This window comes from Panthera onca, chromosome F2 (assembly GCF_046562875.1).
Source record: "Panthera onca isolate mPanOnc1 chromosome F2, mPanOnc1 haplotype 2, whole genome shotgun sequence".
Taxonomy (NCBI): domain Eukaryota; kingdom Metazoa; phylum Chordata; class Mammalia; order Carnivora; family Felidae; genus Panthera; species Panthera onca.
In genome coordinates, this window is record NC_138356.1 from 75712103 (window position 1) to 75724638 (window position 12536).

Here is a 12536-nt window from a genome sequence, read left to right on the forward strand (position 1 = left end):
CAGTGGGGTGTCACCCACTGTCTGCCTTGGCACGATTCGGTGGGGGGTGGGAGGGAAGCAAAAATAAACCGTCCGCTGCCCAACATCTGCGATGAGCAAAGCCTCCCCAGGAACAGCCCTGCAAGGGGAGAGCCAAGGGCTGGACGATTTCAGGACCGCGGCCAAGGGAAACGGTCTGTGGGTACAAAATACGGTGTGGATGCACTAAACAGCAAAACTCTTCCCTTCCTTCTCCCCACCCATCCTTTTCTCTCCCCACCCCCTTCCTTCCAGGCCTAGCAAGGTCCTAACCTCACTCAGGGGTCCCTGCCTCCGTCCTCTGGAGTCATCTCAACCAGCCAGATGCCACAGGCTCCCAAAGTTCCAGCTGCACCACAGCGTGGGACAGGTGGGACACAGAGCAGGGCTCGGCTGGGCCAGTCCACACCGGCTCCGGGTCTCCGTTACTTCCTATCTCCCGGGTGAGCCTCCACCCTGCCTGGCCCCGGGCTCGGTGGAGGTGACAGCCATGTCTTCCACGGCCCCCCTTTGGGCTCTGCTTCTGCAGATGCTTCCGCTTGGGCTTCCTGTCACCTGCTCACTCTTCCACCCTCTGACCCAGGGCTAAGTCCTTGAGGCCTGGGGCGCGTCACTGCTGAGCCGTGTTCCCAGCTCACAGCCCAGTGCCCGGCCACTGGAGGTAGCTGACTGGCCTGGGCGGACTCAGTGTGTGACTGAATGCACGCCAGGCACCGTGACAGGCCCAGGAGAGGGGAGACAGCGGACACCAGGCTTCTGCAAGTGGACTACACGTGAACCTCAGCTCCACTCATAGGCGGGGACATGAGGCGACCCTGTCCAGCTGCTATGGGATTCTCCTAGGAACCCACCGTGAACAACGGGAAGTAAGTATTTGCCGTGTTCCTACTACGCGCAATTACGGCAACGCGATCACGGTAAATCCTTGAAACAAACCAGGCAAATGGGGCGAATGATTTATCCCGTTTTACTGGTGATGACACAATACTCTTAAAGGTTAACCAACATCACAACAAATCCTCAGTGTGGAAATCGGACTGAAACCAAAGCCTGTCTCCCTGCCCAGGCACAAGGCCCTCATGACACTAAGCCGTTTGTCGAATCTGTATTTAGCCCAAGGGTGCTCCAGACGACCCAGCAGGCACCCAGGGCACTCACGCTGAACACCAGCCAGGGCAGGTATCTCTTCATGGGGAGTTTGCAAATTACAACAAGATTTTTTCATGATGATGCAAAGAAGGCCCATGCTGGACGTGCATCTCAGAAAGAGTCAGATCCAACTTTCGAGCGGACCAGCATGCAGGACTGGCCCCGCCCTGAAGTCACCCAGACTCTAGCTCTGCGGACAGCTATGCGGGCGGTTGAGTGCCCCTAAATGGCTGGGCACCTGTTCCTCAGCATCCCATGTCCCTGTCAGTTCTGGTCCAAGCAAGGGCAGGTTCCCCCCTGTGGCCTCACTCGGAGCACTGAGCACACTCAGTGAGTCTTTTCCTGTTGTGTGTTCACGTCCCATCTCTCCCACTAGACAGTACAGTCTGGGGGACGCTGAGGTCTGGTCCCCCGTGCCTAGCGATACAAATCGTAACCGATATGCGCAGAGTATGGGCCAGCTACTCTGTGAGTGTCTCCCAGGGCTCTGCCCACTCAATCCTCTCAGCAATCTTAGCAGTTAGCAATTATCCTGAGACCCATTTCACAGAGGAGTAAACTAAAACTCAGCCAGGCACAGAAACGTGTCAAGGTCACTCAAGTAGGAAGGGATGATGCTGGGCTTGAGCCCGGAAACTCTGCCTCCAATCTGGATGCTCCAGCATCTCAACATAGCCCACCCTGATGTCTGGACATCACCCTTTCTGGAGTACCACTCTGCCCTCCACACCCTGGGGCTACCCACAGCTGCCATGGCCCCGTGGTTCACTGAATAAAATCGATATCCATCCTGTCTCATCATCCCTGGTTCTTCTAGGTTCTGGCTTCTGGTTGATCTTTCTGCTTTTCTCCTTAGAGCCACCCATCAGCCAGATGGACTGTCCAAGGGTCACTGGCCCTCCCCCATGCCGTCCCATCCCGGGCACGACTCAGTGCTACTTTTCTACCGTCATCCATCCCTCTATCTAGCTTGCAAGGCTCTGATCACAGGCCGCCTCCATTGGGAACTTTCCCCAACTCATCCCGACCGGGGAGTGTCCTTCCTTCCCTGAACTCCCTTCCTTGTTTAGGGCAAGAGGCCACCTGCCTCCTGGTCTTCGAGCAGCAGCTTTATACCTCCCTCAAGAGGCGCCTTCGGGCCTTGCCGGGGTGGGATGACCCACGGAGGGCCCAGTGCGCGGGGCGGTGAACTCCGCCGTCTTCAACCAGAGCAACTACCGCTTTGTGTCGGTGCATCCGTTTATATACGCCGAAGACTTCATTTGAAGGGTTCTCAGAGGAAACACATGCTGACCTCTGTGAACTGGAGGGTGGGTGATGACGTCGAGAGACCCAGGATGGGGCAGGCCGCCGGAGGACTCACCCCGATGCCCCTACCATGCTGTGCACAGGGCAGAGGCTCAAGAAGGGATTTATCACGGCTCCCGGCCTGCACCTCCAAGAGCAGCGTGCCATGACGCCTTCGGTCCGTTGGTCGCCCCTCCCGAGCATAAGGTGGAAAGGAGGGGCGGGCAGCGTCTCAGAGGCAGCAAACCAAGGGCCAGGACCCGGGAAATAAAAGGCAAGACCATTCACCTCCAGCCGTGGCCCCAAAGCAAACTTAAAAATGTTTTAGAGGGAGGGGGGGCACCCTCATCTATGAGCTGAGGGCTCTGGACCTCGGATGGGGTGGTTCCGGGTGGGGCCCAAACCTAAGACTCTGATTCACAAGAGGGGGAGACACAGACCATCCACGCTAATGGAGACACTGAAGTGCTCAGGCCGAGAATGTTTTTATTCTACCCACCACATCTCATAGAACGGGAGGTGAATAGTAAAAAGTGCATTTTTTTTTAAAAAAAGCAGGATTCTAAGACGTAAGCTAAGACCCCGCCTGTCGCGGGAACAAGAGGTCCTCAACCGTGGTTCCTGCAAGCGGTAACAAGTGCCCTCGACACTTGGGGACGTGGGGGAGTAGGACCTTGCGGATAAAGCCAGGATCCCCTCCCCTCTTTTCCCCAGGAGGGGATTCCAAACCAGAAGGTCACTTTCTCCGTGCCGGCTGGCTCCCTCCCATCATTCAGGCCACAGAGCAGTCCCAGAGGAAGGCTGGGCACCTGCACGGGGTCAGGGAGTTGGGGGTGTGATTCGGGGCAGATGCTGACGGGCACCGGGTCCCTGCATGAATCCCGAAGCAAAGGGGCGATGCGGCGTGGGCTGTGTGGAAAGTCGATGCCTAGTCTTTCCGGAAGCAGAGGACGCAGAGGGAGGGGTGTGTGTGTTTGTGCTGGGAACGGGGGGTCCTGTATTGCTGGTGATGCCGGTCGCCTTACCCCCCAAAGGGGGACGAGGGGAGCCCCATCTGGCCGCCTGGGTGGGGACCGTGGAGGAGAGAGCCACCAAGGGTGCCGTCCCGCGGAGAGCCTGGCGGGCCCGCCCCGTGGCGTCCAGCCGCCGCCGCGTGTCCCCTAGAGCTCCTGGGCCTGCGGCCCCACCGCCTGCTCCTCCACGGGCTGCACGGCCTCCTGCACGTAGACGATGAACTCCGAGGCCTCCCCGCCCTGAGTGTAGACGGTCACCGTCTCGATGCCCTCCACGTCGTCAGAGGACACCACGAGGTGGTGCTCCTCAGCCAGCTCCACGGAGGCCTGCTGGAGGGTCTCCTGGATCATGACCGTGTGGTTGGAGCTGGGCTCCTCGTCCGTGACCTGTGTGAGGGCAAGAGAAAGGTCACACGGGTCCTGCTTCTGGGTCGAGCCACGACAACAGAATCACAACTACTGCTGACGGAGCGTCTGGTAGGTTCCGGGAGCTCGACCCACCGCACACGGGGCCCTGCGCTTGCTCCCGTCCCTGCTTTATGGACGAAGAGAGGGAGGCTCCACGCCGCGGAGCGACACGGCCAGAGGCCCCAGCAGCGGCAGGTGGCGGAGCCCGAGCTGACACCCAAAGTCCAGGCTCTTCTCTTGACGCCAAGCTGCCTCCCAGGGGCGCGGGGGTGGCCAAGGGTGTGCGGGTTGGAGGGCAGCGCACAGATTATGTACTGCAACCATGTCGAGGGTTGGGTGGGTGGCTCCTGGAAATTCAAAGCTGGGCCATTTGGAGCTGAGAAAGGGGCCTAGGTTTATCCCGGGTTTTCTGGCTTTCCACACACTGTGGGAGCCCAGCCCCTGTACCGCAGATCAGTCTCGCACTGGGAAAAAGGAGATGTTCCTGCAAGACTGATTCCCCCCAGATGCAGCCCACCAACACCAATGCCTTAGCTATCCGCGGGACGTGGCCGGTGGAGGGAGCCCCCGCCCCCCGGGGCTGGGCAGGAGAGTCTGTGGGGACATCTGTCAGTGGAGGGCACCTGAATTGTACAGCCAGGCCACTGTCCAGAGCTCCAAGCAGGCGGGTTCCAGACAGAGCCAATTCCGGTAGTGCTGATGCCCAGCGTCCCTGACCCCGCGGGCTCTGGCCTGCTTTAAATAACAACCGTCTTTGATCTCGGGGAGGAAAGTCATCGAAAGAACATGGGGAAGGTTTAGGAGGAGCTGGGAGCCTGAGGCCGCAAAAATAACGGAAGGGTTAGAAGAGAAGGAGGGCATGGGATTGCTCTCTAAGGGAATCAGAGTCCTCAGATGTGTGCAGGGATGTGAGGCAGGGGCTGGGGTCCGAACGGCAAGGCCAAAGGAGTCCCTTGGTCAACACGGCCCTTGGTCCTGCGCTAAGCAGGGCTCGAACGGCTGCTCGCCACGATTAGCTGTGAGGCCACACACCTACCCTACAACCCTCAGTTTTCTCATCTGTGAACGGGGGACTAATGCCCACTTCAGGGGGCTGGAGGAAAGATAAAGGACATTCTACACGCGAAGTGGGTGTTTAACCACACCACGGCCCTTCCGGCACCCGCAGTATTCGGACGTGACTTTCGTAAACACCCGCTGCCTGAAAGGTACTGCGGCCTGTCCGTCACTTGTGACTTCCTCCCCTCCTCCAAACCTCTGTCCTCTTCCCACACCCCGCCAGACCACGCTGCGCTCCATGTGGGCAGGGGCTGCGGAGTCCAGGCACAGCTCTCCCCCAGGGCCAAGCTGGATGATTGGCACACACGAGTACGTATTTGCTGAGTGATGCCCCACCAGGTACCAGAGGCCGTGACAGGCGCGGTGGAAAACCACAGTCCAGCGGGGCAGACGCAGGGGCCGAGGGGCCCGGCAGTGCCTGGGGGGTGGGAGGGGCCGGTGGCCAGGGAACATCTCTGGAGGAGAAGCGGGGAGGGATGCCAGGCAGGGCGGGTAGAAGGAGCAGTGACTCCAGGGACTGACGGGAAAGGCGGGTGCGCTCAGGTGGCCTCCGGGAGCTCCCAGTCATGGCACCTGACTCCTCTCCCAGCTGGTGTCTAGAGAAGCCACCTTCTCCCTGCCCGTCCGTCTGCAACAACCACGACTCCATGCTCCCCTGGGACTGACCCAAGTGGCTTCCAGGGGTCCCCCTCCGGCCCTGTGACAGTACTGTACCCTGTGAGCAGGTAGGGCTGTGTCAACAGGGGGATTAGGTTGCACTTAGAGGAACGGGAAGGCCTTTCTGGGGAGGGCACCACACGAAGCTACGATCAGGAGGAGCTGCTAATGTGGACTGGAAGAATTCACCAGAAGCAGAGACCTATCCTGAGTGGAAACTCTTAACACATTTAGCCTGATTTGTTTTTCTACAGTGAATCACGACCTTTTCTTTTTTTTTTTTCATTTATGTTTGCTTCCATTTCATTTAAATGGGAAAATGTACTGTGCACCCAGACTTTAGAAGCAAATATTGATTTATTTCACACTGAAAGAGAGTGCCTGGCAGAAGGCTGGGGAAAGGAGGGGAACAACAAATGCTTTTTTTCCCCTTAACTGTCAGGAAATTCTACACAAAGGAAGAGGTGCAGGGGCGGGGTGATCCGTGCTGAGGGCCTGGGACCTTCCACGTGCCAAGTAAGCCTGCTGCACCTCAGGTAAACGGATGATGCGATAAAAATGTTGAGATCAACCAGCACACGAGCTCTGAGACACACACACTCCTGGGCACGGGAGACGCGAGGCAGTCACAACAGCGAGTTTCCACTGGCTAAAAACGCCTGTCCCTGTGAATGACACGGACACCACGACGGCACCGTACTGACGAGGGCCGCAACCAGTGCCGTGGACACGGGGAACCCTGCCCCCGCGTAGGCCGCAGCCTCCCGTGTCCATGACAGGGGTGTTCTCTGGAGCCAGCCCAGGAGGAGGGGGAGGTCCCGGGATGACCCAGACATGGCCTCTGCCCACAGACGTGGGGAGGAAGACAGGCAGAGACCAAGTGAGGCCGCCGTGCTTGGAATAACGGTAAACCAAGTGCTTATTACCGTCGCGTGGGGGCCCGGGGGCTGCGTCATGGAGGGTGGTGCTGTCCGCGGTGGCGGCAAAAGGCTTCGCAGACAGAGAGGGGCTAGTGAGCATCTCCCAATCAGCAGACCCACCAGGCAGAGTTCTGTCTTCACCTTTCCAGAAGGCTCTGCGCCATCTCACATTGCTGAGCCGACCTCAGCTTTACTCACTGGGACACCCTCTTCGCTGCTTCCACAGCCTCACCTGGGCTCTGTTCTGAGCCCTCTCGCACACTCCAGGCTCCCCGTCCTCGGCCTCTGCTCTGGACCCCTCTCTGCATCGAGGCTCTGCTCCCGGCTGAGCCAGAGGCGCCGGGCCCCACCCTGAGCTGCAGGCCACGGGGCCATCTGCTCGTGGGAGGCCCTCCGGGGGCATCTGTCCAACGTGCCAAAGTCACAGGACGGAGAGAGCACTGGGAAGGAGCGGCAGCGAGGTTCACAGTCGGGTCCGGAAGGGCTTCCCTCAGCTGAGGGACTAAGACTTCGTTTTACAAAGGAAGACACGAACGGTTTTCCAAGAAGGGCCAGCATCACCCCATCTGTGAAACCCCACCAATCAAAACTTGCCTAACGTGAGAGGTCAAGACTCCCTGAGTGTTACACTTGTCTCACTGTCCCTTTACATGTATACGTGCATTTGTTTGTATCGCCTTCTCGAAGGATGAAGTCTGTCCAAAGACAACCCTTTTTCCTTTCTGTTTCTGTTTTGTGTCTTCAGTTTTCAGCTCCAGGGTTTTGTGCGACACAATCACCATTCACTCCATCCACTGCTAATGGTGAGAGCACACAGTACACCTTCCCAACACGGGCTTTCGGGCTTAATTCACCAGGGAGAGAGATGGCGACAAAGGTAAATGTGACTTTTGCAGGAGTCCTGCAAAGAGCGTCCTTCTGGGGGGGGGGGGGGGGGCGGGCACAGGCATAAGAGGGTCCGCGTGCCGCTGCTCCATCACCTTACCGAGTCCCCAAACCTAACTCACGACGGCCACGGTTCCCGAAGCCTGCCTGGGCCTGCTGCAGGACAGTGTTAATGTTTTCAGGAGCCTTTGTGAGCCAGGGGCCCTGCCAGGCCAGCTGTCGTTGACCTACAGCTGATCCGGGAACGGAACACAGCGGAGGGAGCCCCTCTCCGCCCTCCACGCCCCACGTTTCATGTTCGTGCAAACCGTGGACCTTCCGCGTCCCATGGGGCCCGGCGTCCAGCTGGCCGGCCCTGGACGCACAGTGCCTCGTGCTGGGGCCTTTCTGAATGAAATCTTCAGTAGCCCAGTGACTCACCAGGGGTCAAACAGCTGGAAGGCAGCAAGAGCTGGACCTCGGTCTGGGTGACCCCCCCCCCCCCCCCCCCGGCCAGAGACCCTCCTCGGCTGGTGTGGTGGGACAGCGACTAATGGGATTCCGTGTCACCGATCAATCGGGTTACATGATTACCTTCCACAACCCAAAGGCTTTACAGCTGCCCGTAGAGCCCTCAACCATTTCCTCCATTCAGAATCATCTCTCGTAGCTTCAACTATTAGCGCAGGCTTAAAATTGTTCCCCACGGTAGACATAATATGGCTTCACAATGTCATTATCCCCTGAGATGGGTTTCCCCAATTCCGTATCTAACGTATCTTCCAGCTAAATTATTAGCAGCAGAGATAGCTTAATAGAAAACCTTAACCCACGGGACTGTACAAATTACTCACTAAGTCAGGCTCCGAGTTCTGCAGCTCTAGGATCTACACCAGCTGGCTGTCTGCTGGGTTCTACTTCTGCCAAGGACGGTCTTCCCGCCAAGACCCAGCGCTCCTGTGGCCGCCAGCCCCCCTCGTCCGCTCGAGGGCAAGCGCTGATGGGGATGGGGCGGGCCAGCAGCCCAGCTGCCCCACTGTCTCACTTTCTCCCTACCCCCCTGCCTGCCCTAGTGCTCCCCTTGCTCCTGGTCCCACGTCTGCTTTTCTCTGTAAAAACCTTTCTGGGCAGGTTGTCCGTTCTCATTCCCAGCATTCGAGAAGCGGCCCCCGCTGGGGGAGCCCTCAAGGAAGAGGGGTTCCCTGCGCTCACACGCGCCATACGGAGCCTGTGCAGAGCCCTCACCCGGCTCTGTATCACAGCCCATCCTGCACAGATCTCCCCGATGTGCCTGCAGCTTCTGGAGAGCAGGGACGGGCTCCTGCGTCCCAGCCCGGCGCCATGGTCTGAGCGGACACACGGGGGGCGCCGGTGCCACCCACAGAACTATCCGGGGGTAGAACCTGGAAGCCATCACAGAGAGCAGCTTGGAGCTGCCACCACCCCCCAGGCCAGGCCACTGCTGGCCCTGGGGTCTGTCTGACGGGAGCCCTCCCAGACCACAGGGAGGCTCAGAGGCAAACTGTCCACACAGGGATCCCCTTTGGCTCCGAAAGTCCTGAATGTCCACCCCTTATTTTACGGGAGAGGGGCAGGCTCAGAGAGGAAGGAAGCTGCCCAGGTCTTCTGACTCTTGGTCTGAAAAATCTCCAGCCTGCACAAGGTGGCCTCACACCGGCCACGATGCAGGGCTGGTTCCTGGGAGAACACGGTCGGCCCGTCTAGCCTGGGGCCCGGGCCACGGGTGAACACAGCAGACACGTAACAGAGTGAGGACACACATGAACACAGCTCTGCGGCTCCTGGATTCGGCTGCCTCTCACCGCCAAGGGCGGTCCCAGCAGTCTGTACTGGGGGGGGGGGGGGGGGGGGGGGGGCACGTGCGGATGCCACGGGAAGGATTTTGCTTCTGCCGTAGCGGCCGGTCGTCACAACACCCTTCGAGGATTCAGTGCCCAGCTCCAGAGGAGCGTGGGGCTCAAGGGAGGCGGAGAGCTCTCCCTCAGGGCTCTGCCCCCTCCCACACCCACGCGCTTGGACGCCAGGCCAGGAGATACTTCGGTCCGGGCCACACAGCAGCCCCCGGGCTGTCACGCCTTTGACGGGCAGACAGATGATTGGGGCTCCTCACCCACGGCACGGGACCGCCCCTCTTCCTGGTTCTCCCGCTGGCCTCCCACATCCAACCCTGGCATCATCCGTTTTCACAGCTCCATTTCCGCTTTAAAAAGAACATACCGACGGGCTCCTCTGTCAGAGTGTCCCCATGCCTCAGACACAGATGCTCCCAAGAACGCCCCTGGGGGACAGTGACGGCAAGGACACCTTGTCCTCAGGAATCCCTGACACTGGCCAGGAGAAGTACGTGGAGGCGGCTGTCTTGCCAGACGGGAAGGCGTCCGGGAAAGCGGTGTCCCGTGGGGAAGCCTGCCCCGGAACAGCACTTCACCTCTGTGCACAGCCTTCCGTGCCCTGGAACACGTGCCCAGCACACGCCTTCCTGTGCCATGCACCGCACCGACCACAACGCCCCCGGGACACCAGAACAGCCCAGAGACTTTCAAGGACATCATATGACAAACAAAGGCCAGTGAAGGAAAGAAAGAGCTGTGTCTCACGGCTGAATCCCACAGAAGCAGCAGCGAGAAAAAAGGGAAAGCTGTTACTAGCTGGGTATTTAAACACACCATTTCTAAACACGGCTGGCGGATTATAATACACAACACGCGTGCATCACGCCTCCCACCCAGAGCTTTCAGAACAGCATGGATAACTTCCTGGTGCCCGAGTCGGCCATGAGCTCGTGCGGAGGGGCTCCAGTCCACAAAACCCCTCAGAAGCTCAATCAGACCTCTGCAATTTCAGTCCTGGCGGGCACCGGAATTTCCAGGCAACAGTCGGGCTCCGTCAAAACCTAGCGCCTTATTTAAACTTGGCTCCAAGCTCAGAAATAAACGATGAGTAACCAAAGGTAGGTTTAAAACCTCTGTTGGCCCTAGAATGAAAAGAGGCCAGAACCATACCTGTCGGGATGGCATTGCTTTAGTGTCTATTCGCTTCATAACCCTTTGGGATGAAAATCGCACCAAAGCACCTCCATCAGGACGCGGCCCACATGCCATCGCTGTCCCACAAGCCTACTGCCCCCGGCGGGTGTGGGGAAAACACTAAACACCTTCACGTGGGAGATTCTGGTCCGAATGTCTCCATGACAGGGATCTTCCTTCACGTTTTCAGGGGGAAGAAAGCCCTCGGTCACCTCTGCCGCTGCAGGGAGATGGCTTCAGGCCTCCTTCACACCTCCATCCACTTCCCCATATGCTGAACCAAGCTCCTATTTACCACACTGAGTCTCCGGGGGCACAGCCCTTGAAAGGGAGACCCCCAGGGCTGCAGGGCAGGAAATGAACGGGGGAGCCCCACCCACTCTCCTCCTGTTGGTGCCGTGGTCATTCTCAGGACCGGCCGAGAGCCGGCCTCACCACCGGCCCACGGTGGTGCAGGGGAGGCAGACAGGACTCAGACGCCATCGGGAGGGCAGAGCCACCGTCCAGAGCATCGACTCACAGAATGGAATGATCGCCCATGATGGGCAGGCGGAATGAGGCCAGGCACGGGAGACACGAAGAACCTAGAACAACAGCTGGACTGCCACAAGGAGGCAAACTGGAGGTGTGTCGTAAGTATGTGTGTGTGTGTGTGTGTGTGTGTACGTGAGCATGTGGGCGTCGGTATGCATACATCTGTGCATGCATGTACAAGCACATGTGTATGTATGAGTGTGGGCATGTGTGTGTGTGTGTGTGTGTGTGGATGTGTGGGCACATGCACACGAGCATGGGCACGGGTGCAGAAAGGCTGGCCACACAGAGGTGCCTAAACTCACGCTGAACCACATCTCTCTGTCCTTCCTCACCTTCCTTTTCATACCTCCTCAGTCTGCATCTTCCGACACCACCTGCTTCCTTGTACCACCGTCCCTTCGCCCCATGACCTAGCGGGCAGCCCCTCCACCCCACCCCCCCGCCAGTTTACATAGTGTTTCCACACTCCTGACCTCATGCTATTGAGATCCCACAGCCAGTAACAGGGGATTCTGGAAGGCGAAGCCAGGTGAGACCCTCCAAGGCCTACAGTCCCTCTAACTGCCTCCGTCTACTACTGGGTGGCTTGTCGTAGCCTTGCGGATGAAGCCCAGCCCCCCAGTGGGAGGGACAAGGATGTTCCCGCCCCGGTCCCTGCCTCCCCCATGCTCGGCTCTGCACCCTGACCACACACGTGTTCTCTCCTGCCCCTGAACTCCTGTCCTTGCTGCTCTGCTTGCCTGAACACCCACCCCACCTCCTTTCCTTTGAGAATCGGGTCTATGCCCTGTCATCCCGGGAGCCCCCCGCGCCCTGAGCTAGCATTACCAGCACTGACGCCCATCACGCCTGGCAGACAGTAAACAGTGAGTCCCTCCTTCTTGGATGAATCACTGAGAAAAATGAATGCAGAGGAGAACTTTTAAGAAATGTGCTACCCTTGCTCAGAACCCACCAAAGACAGCAGAGCTGAGACCGTGCAGGTGCCACAGTCAGATGGTGCCAGTCATGGGGAGGAGTCACCTGCGACCACGGCAGAGGCCCCTTAGAAGCCTGTGTCTCCAAATGCATGAGGTCACCAAGGGCGCTCACCGTAGCCCCTGTGCTTTAGGCCACATTGTGTGGCATTAAAGGAGACCTTTCAGTACAGAGCCAGGGCTGGTACCCGCGGGTTTGCGCTCTGTTTAGGGGAAGGAGGTAGGCGGGGCACTCATCCTGGACCCCTGGGGGCAGGGCAGGAGGTTTCCTGAAGGACAGGGCCCTGGTCCTGAACACTGTGGGATACCCAGACTGCGAACACCCTTCCAGGGTCCCTTCTGCCGCAGGAATTCGCAGATTTCACGGCAGGGAAAGAGAGGGCTGCAGATAGAGATCCAAATACAAGCAAACAACAGGAATGATCCCAATACAACCAAACAACAAGAGTGATAACACCGCAGTCTGTTCTTGTAGGTGAAACAGTCCCCTGTGTATGTTTAAGCTCTGAGAAAGGAGCCTCATTTTTCCCAGTAATTAGGGTTTCACCCACTGCTGAACGTATAACCGAGCAAGAGCTTACAGGTGGGGCTGGCAGACCC

General features: G+C 58.6%; 1 protein-coding gene across 6 annotated transcripts in view; it reads right to left on the reverse strand.

The window, feature by feature from the left end:
* Positions 1-12536, reverse strand: part of ZFAT (zinc finger and AT-hook domain containing) — a 345664-nt gene that overhangs the window by 57672 nt on the left and 275456 nt on the right. For 5 of the 6 annotated variants that reach the window (XM_078441799.2, XM_078441798.2, XM_078441801.2 and 2 more), the window contains one exon: positions 2924-3854. The exons of the other annotated variant lie outside the window; for it this stretch is intronic. In XM_078441799.2, the coding sequence (XP_078297925.2) occupies positions 3615-3854 (240 nt within the window). In that variant the 3' untranslated portion in view covers positions 2924-3614. Of the gene's footprint in view, positions 1-2923; positions 3855-12536 lie in introns of those variants that run through there. 6 annotated transcript variants of the gene reach the window in all.